General features: G+C 39.3%; 1 protein-coding gene across 1 annotated transcript; it reads left to right on the forward strand.

The window, feature by feature from the left end:
• Window positions 1-1,037: 1,037 nt before the first annotated feature.
• On the forward strand, window positions 1,038-11,762 carry LOC133320989 (E3 ubiquitin-protein ligase highwire-like; the record flags this gene model as incomplete). Its single annotated transcript, XM_061530094.1, has 10 exons — window positions 1,038-1,151; window positions 1,330-1,438; window positions 2,355-5,343; window positions 5,405-5,577; window positions 5,805-7,437; window positions 7,618-8,648; window positions 8,707-9,045; window positions 9,105-9,569; window positions 10,999-11,192; window positions 11,268-11,762. Coding segments are annotated over 10 exons (7,531 nt in total), but the record flags the coding sequence as incomplete, so codon positions are not given.
• Between the last annotated feature and the right edge of the window lie 3,677 nt (window positions 11,763-15,439).

Raw genomic sequence — 15,439 nt, forward strand, 5'->3', positions numbered from 1 at the left:
TAGTTCCTATAGGAAATTTTCAATACAGCCTGGCTGAATAGCAATTTTGTATATAAAATCTTCAATTCAGCCTTGCTGAATATGAATTTCTTCAGAAAATCTCTTTTTCAGCTTGGCTGAATTGGTGGTTTTTCTATTGGAAAACTTTCATTTGTTTCCATATTTACTTAACCATAAGCCTACTGTTGTTATTTTCTCGCTTTCGGAAATAAATATTTGTTATTTTTATGATAGTCTTATCACCCAGAAATTGTCTTAAGCCGAAAAAGGGCGACGTCCAAAGAAGTTGCATGCCTGCTGTATTTGCATTATACGCTTCAATGAATGGCCCCTATTTAGTTATCTCAAGATAAGACTCGAAACGTTATTGTTGTTGTTATTGTGGTATTTATTGATTTTTAACTAAATATAGACATATTTGTTACAAACATATTTGCTTGGTTGTTTGTCTTACTGGCCTAGCTAGACAATAAGAAAATTTTTCATTCATACGCTTTTTCAGTCGTTTGTGACGGAAAACAAATTGACAAAGTAAACATGACTTTACATGACTCGTTGATCTAGCGAGCCAGGGAGAGAGAGAAACAAATAACAGGTAGTCGCTTCGGGAAAAACAAATCACAAATCCATTTATCTATTATTCCACCCCGACCGACCACCATATGTTTTACACATCGACCACATCAGACCATGCCAGTCATCAGCGGCCGCAGGGAAGCCAACAAACAAAAATGAGTTGCAGTCGAAAGGGGTTCAATAACTGATAGCATTACTCGTGACAGTTGTGGTAACTCAACTTGGGTAATATTTGTTACCTATGCGGTGCTGTTGTTGTCATGGGTTATTTTTTTCTGTAACAAAAATATTGTTTACAATTCAGCTAATGATTAACTGTTCTTACCTAAATTTAGGTTTTATATATTTTCCCCAAATATTCCTCAAAACATCATCGGATCTTATTTTTAATCTCTTTTTTGTTATGCCTCTCCAAATGACTTTTAAATTGATTTGTTTTGTTTTTTCTATTATCTTTACAGTTCTCAATCAAATGAACGTCAATTCTTGAAAGATTTCATTAGTGGTGCTCCTGGGTCATCGGGAGCTCGCTTAGCTGCATGGCTGCAACCAGAACCTCGCCTAGATCCCAACAAGTAAGTCTCTAACTGCTACCAAATTCAATACACCACCTGTGGTGTATTGACAATGTAACCCCCCACCCCCTGCTTTTCAATCCGTTACACGTGTTAACGGCACATTATCAAATATTCATTTGGAAACAATAGCAATAATTATTCTCCCGCTCTCCCCCCACTCTCTCTTTATTTATAGATGTGAGTTAAATACAATCACTGAACCGTTGCGTTATGGTTGGCCCACACAGATAACAGTGACCATAAGGGATCAATATGGGGATGCAATTGTGGTACCAGAGTTAAAGGTAAGTTGAACACGCACTAACACACATATGTGCTATTGGGGATTCCGGATGTAAGCTATTCTTGAATGGTTGCACTTGTCACGAAACATTCAAAATGAATAGAAAAAAATTATTCTAAAATTATATTTAGCTGTAAAATATAATAAAATTCCTATATAATTCCTAAAGGAAATAATAAAATTCCCACAGGAAAAAAAAATAATTCAGGCAGGCTGAATATAAAATTTAAAAAACCAATCTTTCAATCATTCAGTCTGGTTTAATATCAGATTGGAATTCATATCCAACCAGGCTGAATTAAAGATTTTGTATAGAATTTATTATTCAGCGAGGCTGAATTGAAGATTTCCTATAGAAACTCTTATTCAGCCAGGCTGAATTGAAGATTTCCTATAGAAACTCTTATTCAGCCAGGCTGAATTGAAGATTTCCTATAGAAACACTTATTCAGCCAGGCTGAATTGAAGATTTCCTATAGAAACTCTTATTCAGCTTGGCTGAATTGAAGATTTCCTATAGAAACTCGTATTCAGCCTGGCCGAATTGAAGATTTCCTATAGAAACTCTTATTCAGCCTGGCTGAATTGAAGATTTCCTATAGAAACTCTTATTCAGCCTGGCTGAATTGAAGATTTCCTATAGAAACTCTTATTCAGCCAGGCTGAATTGAAGATTTCCTATAGAAACTCTTATTCAGCCAGGCTGAATTGAAGATTTCCTATAGAAACTCTTATTCAGCCAGGCTGAATTGAAGATTTCCTATAGAAACTCTTATTCAGCCAGGCTGAATTGAAGATTTCATATAGAAACTCTTATTCAGCCAGGCTGAATTGAAGATTTCGTATTGAAAAGAGTATTCAGCAAATTAAAAGTCATGTTCAGCTTACCTTATCAATTATTTTCCTTTCCCTTCCAGGTCGAAATCAAAGCCATACCTACTGGATCCATGGGGAATGGTAATGTTAAGCTACGTCGTGCCTCCCAATCGGACAACTACTTCGGCGGTGTGGCACCACCGCCACGACAAAATTACGAACCCACAATTAAAGAGAAAATGTGTTTCAAGGCCATTACTTTCATGAAACCCTACAACAACTACTCCTTCGAGGAGTTACGTTACAATAGCCCCATACAGACCCGAGTTACAGAGACCCTCTTTGCCCAAGATATGGAAGATGGTACATTTAGTGTCCACTGGACACCCAATGCTGTGGGTAGTTATTGCCTAACGGTCAACATTGATGGTATCCTCCTGGAAGAGGTTTATCGTGTGGAGGTTAAGGAGGGTAGTGTACCACCACCGGCCCATAAAATGGTTATGAAAAATCATCACACCCCAAATAAGTTGAGGAAATTCTATACCGAAAATACGGCTGGTCTACGTATACGTTCCCATCCTACCCTGCAATCGGAACAAGTGGGTGTGATCAAGCTGAATGGCGTAATTTCGTTTATCGATGAAATCGAAAATGACGACGGGGTGTGGTTGCGCCTATCAACCGAATCGATAAGGCAACATTGTGCCATGGGTTGGTATCCGACGGAGGCATGGTGTTTGCAGTATAATCAGCATTTGGGTAAAACGTTGCTGCATCCTGTCGTGGAGAATACTTCCGTCGCGAACAGAGAGAGTAACACCAATGATATGAGTATGGAGAGCCAACCTATGTCGCCGCTGCCCACAGTGCAGGATGTCAGTCGGAATAGGCAACGTGACATTTTGGATAATTTGGAACCGGTAAATGCTACTTTGGAATCGCCATCACCCAATGCCAAGTCTGCGGATTCGAAGAAGGTATTTGATTTTGCTGCAAATCCTCCCAAGCCGGCGGAGTTTCCTCATGTCTCTACAAATCCGTTTATTTGTGCCGATACTGAATCTAAGAACTCGGTAAATGATCTGCAGCAGCAACAACATCCATTCGGTGGTGGTGGTAGTGATGGTGAAAAGGAAGATCCGTTTGCTGCGGGTAGTGCTGGGGCCAGTAATCCCATTGGTTCAGCCATTGCAGGAGTAGTTGGTGGCGGGGCCATTAAACTGCAAGCCCTGCAAAAATGGTTTAAGGGCGATAATGAACCCAATTCTGGTCGGGATTATTCCTTTAAACCCTCCGATGTGGGAGAAATAGCTTCGGTATCGGTCAGAGAATTGGTGAGAGTAATGGGTGGCCAAGACACCCGCAGTAATGGTAATGGATCTCAGCGTTCAAGTAGCCCCATAAAACATGCCACAGAAGAGGGTGGAGGACGTTTATCGGAAAATGTGGATAATTCCTTGGTCCAAGATAGTTCCAATGTGGATGTGGGCAATTTTGATGTCGTCAGTATGCGTAAGACTCATTTTACCCCAAGTCAAACTGCAGCTTTGCTGAGTACCCCAAAACACTCACCACGACGTGTGGGAGGCTCCAGGAAATCTACTACTTCGTTGGGAGCTTCAAGCCTGGCAAATGATTCAGGAGGAGGTTTGAAAGAATCGGACATTTCCAACTTGGAGGATGAAATGAGTTTAATGCAAATTACCACATCCTCCACAAGCAGTGGTGGTACCGTGGTCCTGCAAGATCAAATTGTGTTTGGAGATTCTCGCAGCGCCCAACAGTCTACTGCTAGTACGGATAATTCTAGTCCACCTATATGGCCGGAGGCGGCTGCTGCTGCCGCCGGAAATGCAACACAAAATGCTTTCTTCAAATCGCATGGAACACAGACGACGACAAAGAAAACAACCATGGGCCCCATAAAGAGGGCCATGCCACCTTCATTTGCGGAGAGTATACGGGCGGTGTTCGCCGCCTTCCTTTGGCATGAGGGTATTGTCCATGATGCCATGGCTTGTGCAAGTTTCCTGAAATTCCATCCCAACTTACCCAAGGAGGGTACAACAGTTGTGACACGGCGGGATCATGGCGAGGGTAGGCAGCAATTATCGAAGGAGCAGAAAGCCCAGCAAAGGCATTCTGTGGAAGTGGCAAATGCTGGAAACTATTTGAATATACGACCCTCCACATTGGAAACCCTAACAAAGACGGGTAATTTTTCTGTGAATAATCGAAAATATCGTAAAGGCTTGTCAAATGATGCCGGAGATGGCGAGGTGGGTGAGAAACAAAAGCTGCACTCTTTGCCCGAGGTGGTAACAGTTCTGCCGCCTGCTTTGAGAAGCCTCGTTTATCTTTGGGAACACATTTGTTCCAATTGTGTACACATCGTGCAATCGAATTCTCTGAGCCAAGAGAAATTCTCCAATCGAGAGGGCAGTGGAGAGTCAAAGGAAAAACAAACTAACAAGGAGAAGGAAAACAAGAAATCGAAGAAGAAAAAGGATGATGGGTCCTGGTGTGAAATTTGCCAAGTATTCCTGCCGATACCGGTTACCTATCACATGCGTATTGTCCATCCTGGCTGTGGTAAATCCGCCAAGGGTAAAGGTTATAACAGCGTGGGTATTTTCTGTGAAGGCTGGGCCGGCAATTGTGGTGAGGGTGGCAAGGGAGCTTCCAGTTGGTTCCTGATGTGTGATGCCTGTCGGGACAAATATATTTCCACCAATAAAAATACCAATAACTTGAATAACACCAATTCCGGAGGACCCTGTAATGAGCTGAACCTTTTTGGGATTAAGACCACTACCTTAATAGCAAATTCCGATATTTACAATACGATGCGGGAAAATGCCACATTTCTATTGGAATTATCTTCGAATATCACAAACTTACCAACGGATCCAAGTAATGCGGCGAGTGGATTGGGTATTGGCAAGAGATCGCCTCAACAAATGCCCGTCGTTGTGGAACATCAACATTTCAGTATGAGTGAAATGAATAAACCCAGTACCAGTCGGGGTGATACGGCCCAGCAGCGACATAGTCGTGTGGGTCTGAGAATTAATAATAAATTTGGAGGTAAGACGGGTTGAGGTTGGGAATTTGAAGATTTTAAATACTTTTGTTTTTGGTATTTCAGCAAATGTATTGTTGCGTAAGAGCTTCACGGGTGGATCCTGCTCTCCGGAACATCCTTGGTTGGCACCCGAAACCTTTGCCTGCTTGGAAACATTTGGCTCGGCAAACAAAGATGATCTGCCTTATGAAATATTTGGCATGGGACCAAGTGAAGGTGGTGGCGGATTTGATAGGGTAAGTCATTCACGAATATTACTCAAAGCATATTAATAGGTGTGGATTATTAAAATATAGTTTTCAGGGCATAATTATAGGCTTAGGGGATCCTAAATAAATATTTTTTCAAGATACAGTCAAAAAATATTTTCATAGTTATGGGCTTATCCTAAAGACATATTTTTTAGAAAAATATTTTCAAAGTATAGCAAAGAAGTTATTCATTGTCATATTTCTCTTTCCAGCCCCTTTCTGAAATCTCATATGAATCGGACTTACCCAACTTCGATCAACCAAATCCACCCAGCTGTATGACCTCCAGCACCGGGACACTATCGAAATTTCATCGCAGCTATTCCATGGGCCAGGGATGGGGTGCAGTTCAACAACAATCGGGAGGTGGTAATGTGCGCGAAGAACCCTATTATCCTAAAGTCGTGTTTCGTAAACGTAACTCAACCATTGATTCCGATGGATCTTTGCTAATTTGTTATCCTTCGGAGAATTTACGACGTCTGGTACCCGAACATGTACTAACAGCAACATCTGTGGTACAAAAATGCAGCAATCTTCCTGAAGCTGGAGGAGATTCATTGGGCAATGATCCGAACAAGGAGTGTAAATTTGATTTTGAAATAAGCAAACAACAAAATCAAAGGAATAATTCCGATAATGAATCGGTAAATCAGGTCAATGCCTTGCTGCAGAGGCCGGCGATGGCATTTATGACACAAAAACATGATTTGAAGAAGTTGCGGAGTGCCATGAAAAGAAGTCTGCGAATTGCAACCTGTCGTAATTATTCCCTGCAGGCCTTTAATTGGCTACTGCGTTCGGTAACACAAAGTGTGTGTTTGCATGATCTGATGTGGTGGTTTGTGTCATCGCTAAGTATCTCGGGATCGGCTAATTCCGATCCCATGGATGGTAAATTTGATGAATTGGAACCAGCACTGGAGCATCCAGTTTCCTATACACAAATAAGTGGACGTCTATCGCATATGATTACCGAGAGTCTTCACACATTCCTGCAGTCAGTGGCTGATCTGACTCTTCATCTACCCCTCGGATCGCCACTGCAACGCATAGCCATACAATGTTTTGGTATACGATTCCGTCAAACGGATCATCAATTTCTGCACAGCTCCCATGTTTTTGGTAACATTTCGAAGATTTTATCAAAATCGGATGAACAAAATGAATCTCCCGGGGTGTTTGGTATGACCGAAGATGCAGAAAGCAAGGAGTTATTGGGAAAGGATAATTATTCCGTACCTGATGCTGGTGGCAAAATAATCTATTACAGCGATTTAAATGGTCACTTCGACATTACGGTCTCTTCACGCCAGGCCATGGCGGAGTCCTTGACTGACAATTCCACGGAAACGTTTTGGGAGAGTGATGAAGAGGATCGCAACAAAAGTAAAATTGTGGAAATATCCATGAACAAACTGACCTATTGTTGTAAAATGCTACTCATTCATATCGACAATAGTCGTGATATACAAAATAAAGTGTCTTCGGTTGCCTTCTATGGCGGTCAGTCACTGGGTGATACAAGCCTCATTAAAACCGTTGAAGTTGATGCTAAAGCTTGCACCTGGATATCAACGAAAATTAATGATGACAATTTCACTCATTTCCGTTTGGAATTTACCGGCCCGGAGAATACTCTACGTGTGAGGCAAATTAAAATTTTAGGTTTACCCGCTGCAATGTGTGGTTCGGCAGATCAGCTGACAAATCCTTATGATTTAGCAGTGAACAACACCACTCAAGGTCAGGCATTTAAATATAATATGAAGCTAACAAATGCTGTGAGGATACAACAGCAAATCTGCGAGGCGGAGACGTTGAGGGTGTTCCGGTTGATAACAGGTGAGTTAAAAATACTTAATACTTATTTTTCAGGGATATATTTTTTCACTTCGAGTGGTCTTGTTCGGCATCTTGTGTACACCACCTAAAAATCCTCATTTAGAATTTGTTACTTAGAAATCCCGATGAATTATTTTTGTTCGTAATAGTAACTAATTGTTTTCCCTTTCTCTTTTGCAGGACAAGTCTTTGGCAAACTGATAAGCCTCGAGCCGACAAGCGATGAAAGTGGTGGCGTTTTGGGTAAAAGTCATTCACAAAATGCTCTGGGCATGGATTCAAGTGCCAATTCAATATTGGCCGACTCTCTCGACTTGCGGGAACATATGGTTGGCATATTGTTCTCACGAAGTAAACTCTCGCATCTACAAAAACAGGTGATTGTCCACATAGTGCATGCCATAAAGAAAGAAGCCCGACGCGCAAGAGAAGATTGGGATGCTGTTAATTTGGCAAATTCTCTGCGTGATCCTAATGGAACCGGGTCAAATGGTCAGGAATCTAAAGGTGACAGCAATTCGGAACGTGGTGGACGTACCGCTGATACCTATTGCTTTGAAATGTTGAGTATGGTATTGGCATTGTCGGGCAGTGTTGTGGGACGTTCATATCTATCGCATCAACATGGACTGATCAAAGATCTACTAAGTCTGCTGCACACGGGAAGTGATAGGGTACAGAGACAGGTGACAGCTTTGTTAAGGCGTATCTTACCGGAAATATCGCCAGCCACATTTGCCGATATTTTGAGTGTGCAACGTCTACCACCATCGGATTATAATATAGCCCATCAAATTGCTATAGATTTTGATATGGATAGCCTGGGGCTTTTGGATATATTTTTGGCGGTCATAGCCAAGTCGTTGCAATTGCAGGTAAAGGTTAAAAGTGCAGGAGGTAAATCCAATATGGAGAAGACACCCTCGTTTGTAAGACTCTATAATTCCTTGGATTTATCGGTACATCTCCTCAAACCGGTGAAAATGCATATGAGTTCGGAAAATATCAATGAGGAGGTGGAAGACACCTTCTCACGTGCCGACTACACTTTTGAATATGATCGTTCAATGGAACTGAAAGCAGGAAGAGGTAGTAGTCGAGACATAAAAAGAGAAGCTCCGAAAAATCTAAATCAAAGGTGGTTCCTGAATGGTGTCATACCCACCAAACAGGCGGAGAGTATTATTTCGTTGATAAGGGATTTGGCAACGGTAAGTGAGACACTTTTTTATGGAAATTACAAAATAATTAATTAACCTTTCTTTCCAGGGTAAATTGGGTGAAAAATGGTCTCAGATGACCAAGGCAGCCATTGCTGAGGCTGTCTTAAACTTGACACGCTTGGATGAGATCTTCCGCAGCCCCGAAAATTGTGTAAAAACGGCCACTTTATGGTTGGCCTTGGCCAGCTTATGTGTCCTAGACAATGATCATGTAGAGAAGTTATCATCTGGCCAATGGACCATATCAGATACTCGTCCAATGTGTACCAATCATGATGATGGTGAAACCTCCGCTATTATACAATGCGAAAATTGTGGTTCCCTTTGTGGGGATTGTGATCGCTTCTTGCATTTAAATCGCAAAACAAGGACTCACAAAAGAACGGTAAGGATTTGGAATAGTCTAAAAGAAATGAAAAATAATATAATTTGAATTTCTTACAGGTTTGCAAGGAAGAAGAGGAGGCTATACGGGTAGAACTACATGAGTCCTGTGGCCGTACCAAACTATTTTGGCTGCTGGCATTGGCCGATTCAAAGACTCTCAAAGCAATGGTGGAATTCCGTGATGGCAGCCATACCATCATCTCGGGTGCCCAAGATTCGGTGGGTCGTTGCCGTTTCTGTGGCATAACGGGTAATTCAGGACTCTTGGAAATTGGCAACGTTTGTGCAGATGCCCAGTGCCAGGAATATGCTGCCAATTCGTGTATGAAAACCAAGTCCTGCGGACATGTTTGTGGTGGTGTAGTCAATGAAAAGAAATGCTTACCCTGCTTGCAGCATGTCTGCCATGCTCGGGAAAATAACATGGCCGATGGTTTGAATGAACCCAAACTGACACAGGACGCCGATGATATGTGCATGATTTGTTTTGTCGAGGCATTGGCATGTGCCCCATCGATACAGGTAAGAAAACATATATTTTTGCATGTTGTTGTTAGATTTTTAGGAATGAAAAACATCGGGACTTCAGATTTGTGTAGAAACTATATGGCTGCTACAAAAACAAAAATCGCACGGAGGACGTACATCGTTCAAATAATCTGCTGGTTCATTATTATATATATTGTGTCCCTAGTCAATGCGAATAATTTTCCTCAGATGATTTTTGTTTATCCTTCAGCCCTCAATATTCAATAGTAGCATTCATCAGATCTTTTGCGATTTACAATACCCTAAACAAATTTACATAGAATAATTCAATTCTAACCCATTTTTCCATCGACCTTTTGTTGGATTCGAGATATAATCCCACCCTGAGGAACTTCCTGTTTCATTGTACCGGGTTTAAAATTGTTGTCTCGCAAGAAAATCAAGTCGGAATTGTTTCGTTCCGTAACGAACTAGTTGAAAGGAACTATTCCTCATAATGAACGATTGGTGTTAGTCCTGTTCATTCGTTCATTTAGTCCCGTTAGCTCTCATTCCTGTGGATCCCAACGTTCACATAGATCTTTGCGTTCATTAGCTGAATTAATTGACGTGTGCCAATTAAAAGGAACTATGGAACTTACTTAACAACCTAGTTCATTTTGCGAAGCGAACTGAATAAGATCGAACCCCTTTAGGAGTGTGATTGTCCAAATCTAAATGGCGATATCAGAGGCTTTTTATAGGTCAAGCTTTACTAACACCTAATGGAGCTACTAGTTCTAATTCTGGTTTAGTCATCTAATTATTTGTGTGAAGATGGCGCCCAACGTTATGGAGCTACTAGTTCTAGTTCTGGTTTAGTCATCTTATTATTTGTGTGGAGATGGCGCCCAACGTTTTGGAGCTACTATCCTGCTTATAGAAAAAAGTTTTAGATTAATAAATTAATAGCTTTCCCTGATCCTATGGAGAGTCCTCAACAGTCTTTTCTACTTGTATCAAAAATAAAAACGGTCGGCACGATTTTCCTTTGGCCTGGCATTCTTTCCTGGATTCTGGTGTGGGTCCACACTATCAATTTACAAGGCTTTGGCCATACTAACGACATAATGAGTACCATAGCGTCAAAACGTAAACATACTTACTGATTTTTTTCTTTCGAATAATTAATTGCCAGTGTTGGGTCATTTCGATCGAGATGGCGCCCAACGTTCTTGTAGTACAATCCTGCTTACGGAAATCTCCATAATTTACAAATTAATAAATTTCCTGAGTATGAGAAAGAGATAGGGTATATATTGCCACGATACACCGCTGAGTGAAATAGACATGTTGAACAAACATGAGTTCTGTTTATTTCAGTTTTGTTTCAGTAAAAATATCCCAAAACCTTATTTTATTTCATTTATTCAAAACTTAACTATTTCTCTTACAATTGTCATAATTCTTTATTGTTTTTTAGCTCGAATGCGGTCACGTTTTCCATTATCACTGTTGTAAAGCCGTCTTGGAGAAACGTTGGAGTGGTCCTCGTATCACATTTGGTTTCTCCCTGTGTCCCATTTGCAAGGCAGACATTAAACATCCCATGTTGGCAGAAATATTGGAACCCATCAATGCTCTCAAGCAGGATGTTAAACGCAAAGCCCAAATGCGGTAAGTTTCCAACATCTCCACCCTCATTTCAAACTCGATTTCCTAATTATACTTCCATTCTCCTCCTCCTTGCAGCATTAAATACGAGGGCATTGTTAAGGATACCGAAAATCGCGATTTAACCAATTTGGCAATGGAACGTTATGCCTACTATGTGTGTTTCAAATGCCAGAAAGCTTATTATGGTGGAGAGGCTCGTTGTGATGTGGAAATTGGCGAGAAATTCAATCCCGAGGAGTTGGTATGCGGTGGTTGCTCCGACGTGGCCCGAGCTCAAATGTGTCCCAAACATGGTACCGATTTCTTGGAATACAAATGTCGTTATTGCTGTTCGGTGGCGGTGTTCTTCTGCTTTGGCACTACACATTTCTGTGATACATGCCACGACGATTTTCAGCGTCTTACAAATATACCGAAGAATAAATTACCCCAATGTCCGGCTGGACCAAAGGCTAAGCAGTTGATGGGTGAAGAATGCCCACTGCATGTTATACATCCACCCACGGGGGAGGAATTTGCCTTAGGGTGTGGTGTCTGCCGTAATGCCCAAACATTTTAGCATCACATTGATCAGCGTGGAAATTTGGAAGGCGCAGAAATGCCAGGTGGCGGAGGCGAAATGATTGTTGCCGGTGATGCTGCTGTTGGTAATGAGGAGTTTATCGAAGTGCAATTGGAAGAATTGGATAATCGTCATTGTCTCCAGCTAGAAGAGGAGGCCAGTGATGATGACGACTATGACTAGTCATGATTTTAGAATTTAGTGATAACAATTATATAAATTATTAAAATACATATACACATGATACTCACCTATATGCAATATTGATTGTAATCCATTGATATTTAAAACACACACATAAACATATTTATATTATTATTACGAAAGCATTGCAATTGCAAATATACACACAAACATATGTCTTAAAGAATATGTTTTGTTTTATATTCGAATCTACTTTTAAATGCAAAAATTTTATTCCAAACAAAAAAACCAAATATTATAAAAAAATTAAAACAATAAAATTGAATCGATTATTGATCAAGAAATTGACAATTATTATGATTTTTTAATCGCCGAAAATCATTTGCGGTAGTATTATAAGAAATGACCGGGTGCATATGAGTGCGGATCAATCAAATTATTTTAAAAGGTAAAACACCACCAACACCACGCCTGTTCTGGTTTAGTAATCTAATTATTTGTATGGAGATGGCGCCCAACGTTGTTGTGTTACTACCCTGCTTATGGAAACCATATTGAGCCTGTGCTACTGACTGGTGCGCACAATAACTCTCGATGGGAGAAACCAAACTTAAATCAAGTTCGGATATGGGGAATATTGGTCCACTCTTCCTGGTACTTTCCAAACGAAATGCTCAAAATTTTGTTGAAAATTACATTTGTAATTCTGTGTGAAAGGACTATCCGATTTGAATCTAACTTTGCACCAAATAATCTTTTTACCAAACCTGCATGTTGTGGGAAGCTGGATCTCATCGGTGGCTTTCTTTTAGTACCCCCACAAAATCGTCAACATTTTGAAAAGTTGGTTATCCAATATCAATCGTACGGAATGCCCTATTTGACACAAAATACGCACATCGTAGTATTTCTTTCAAACTTAAATCAACTTCGAAGATGGGACCCATCGGCCCACTCCTTCTGGTAACTTGCTCTACCAACACCAATATTTTGCACTGCAGTTTCTGGTTTAGCCATCTAATTATTTGTGTGGATATGGAGCCCGACGTTATGGCGCACTATCATGTTTATGGAAACAGTGTTGAGGATTGACAAATTAATAGCTTTCTTTGATCGCACGGAGGAGTAATTCCTCAAATCTATTGACGACATGACCATACAAGACCCTACATGAACGTCATCTATTGAAAGGAATGATTGGTAACAGCAAAATATTTTGCTTCAGAAATGTCTTCCATGGCCAAAGACATAGAAACCGTAAAGACTCGACAAAATGCATTTTGACAAAATAGTTTATGAAAAAATATCCAGGGGGAGTCAGGCATAACAGAGGCATGTTAACAATAAAAACGCAAATACGCGATAATGTGTGTATAAAATGTAAATAAAATTAAAGTTCTGTACTCAAAAAATATGTTTTTATTTTATAAGCTTGCAATATAGCGTTTAAAACGTTTAATATTGTTTGCTCTGTTGTTATGATATCGTAACAACAGAGGAAAAGCCATCTGTTGAAAATTGTTTACGTATCAATTGTCCTATCTTTATACTTTTATGTCTTTGCCATGGCCTGTAATAGGGATACGTAGTCGAGTGCAAAAATCGAATTTTCGATTTTTGCCTCTGACCAAAAAGTCGATTTTTAGACTTTTTGATTTTAGCCTTTGACTAAAAAGTCTACTTTTCGATTTTCGACTTTTACTGACTTCTGCAAAATCGACTAAAAATTGATTTTTTTTATTTTGAATAGAAAAAGTAAAGTTCCGGAAAGTGATTTTTTGGGCAATTTGAGCTTTGTTATAAAAAACCAAGTATTTATGAATCGAAAGTCGATCTTGAAAACTCGACTTTACGATTTTTTTATAGATCAAAAGTCGACTTTTAGACTTTTCAGTACAGAAAGTCGATTAGCCGAAAGACGATTTACTTATCCCTAGCCTGTAACTAGCCAAAGACATAAAAGTATAAAGATAGGACAATCGATACGTAAACAATTTCCAATAGATGGCTTTTCCTCTGTTGTTACGATATCATAACAACAGAGCAAACAATATTAAACGTTTTAAACGCTATATCGCAAGCTTACAAAATAAAAACAGATTTTTTGAGTACAGATCTCTGATTTTATTTATATTTTATACACACATTATCGCGTATTTGCGTTTTTATTGTTAACATGCCTCTGTTATGCCTGATTCCCCCTGGATATTTTTTCACAAACTATTTTGTCAAAATGCATTTTGTCGAGTCTTTACGGTTTCTATGTCTTTGAACTAGCTCTCATAACACAAATAAAAGGATAAATAATATTGGTATTTGACATAGAATCGGCAAATTGTATTTTGAAAACTTTTGTAAGGCAATAACATACAAATTTATCCTCCTACATAATTTTTCAAATAAAACATTTCACATTTTTTTATATTTTGAATAGATCACGAAATAGTCAGACTTCCTACCTTTCATCGAATTTATTACAATACCTCAAGTAGTTCCAAAGTTATGGGACAAAAACCAGGACATTAAATTCTACATTCATGAAATTTCGCCAAATTGTATGGTCTTAAAGGAAATTGAAATCGGTATATATATATATATATATATATATATATATCTATATGAAATGGAGTAAACAAATAGCCGCTTCAATGGATCGATTATACAGCCTTAAAATTGAAGGAACGCGCAATGAACTTTCTTAACAAAGTACGCATTTTTGATGAAATTCAATGATTTGAAAGCGATCGTTGATCGGTTGTATGTCAATTCATCGTTAAAATATGGACCAAACTGAAGATGTATGACAGAAAAACAAAACACGAGATGTGTGTAAACTGTTAAAAACAGTGTTCCCAAAAAGATAATAGCTAAAAGATCACCTTTATAGGTGTAATATATATATATAATGTCATTGTGTAATAAAACTACAGAATTCCCTCTAACCATTGCTGCAAAATTCATAAAAATCTGTTAACTATTTCCGGAGTTATTCGAATTTCAATTCTACCATACTCCGAAATATACTTTCTGTTCGATGCTGGGCGCCTATTACCAAAAAATTAAGAACACCACAAATATCGATCTTGCAAAAATGGAAATTTTTTCTTCATACAGCTACAGTGTGTGTATGTGTGAGTAAATATATTTTACATGGCATATATGCATAAATCCCATACAATCACACCTACATATCAAGCAACAAGAAATTGCATGCACCTCGAACTGCCATTTGCCCCTACAAGTATGCTATAATTTTCATACAACAGCAGCAGACATTATGAAAACAATTTTTGCCTTCTTTAAAAGATCGATTTTTGTGTGGTTTTTCATTTTCAGGTATTAGGCGACAAGAATCAAGCAGGAGGTGTATTTCGGACCATCGTTGAATTGAAATACAAATATCTCGGCAACAACTAAACCGATTTTTATAAAGTTGCCAGATATGGTTAGAGGAAATTCTGAAGTTTTATTACACACTGCCATTCCATATATTTACAATTATAAAGGGTGATCTTTTAGCTATTATCTTTTTGGAAACACT

The sequence above is a fragment of the Musca vetustissima genome, unplaced genomic scaffold, assembly GCF_032173495.1.
Source record: "Musca vetustissima isolate MV318-11 ecotype Yass unplaced genomic scaffold, APGP_CSIRO_Mvet_v1 utg82064, whole genome shotgun sequence".
Classification (NCBI taxonomy): domain Eukaryota; kingdom Metazoa; phylum Arthropoda; class Insecta; order Diptera; family Muscidae; genus Musca; species Musca vetustissima.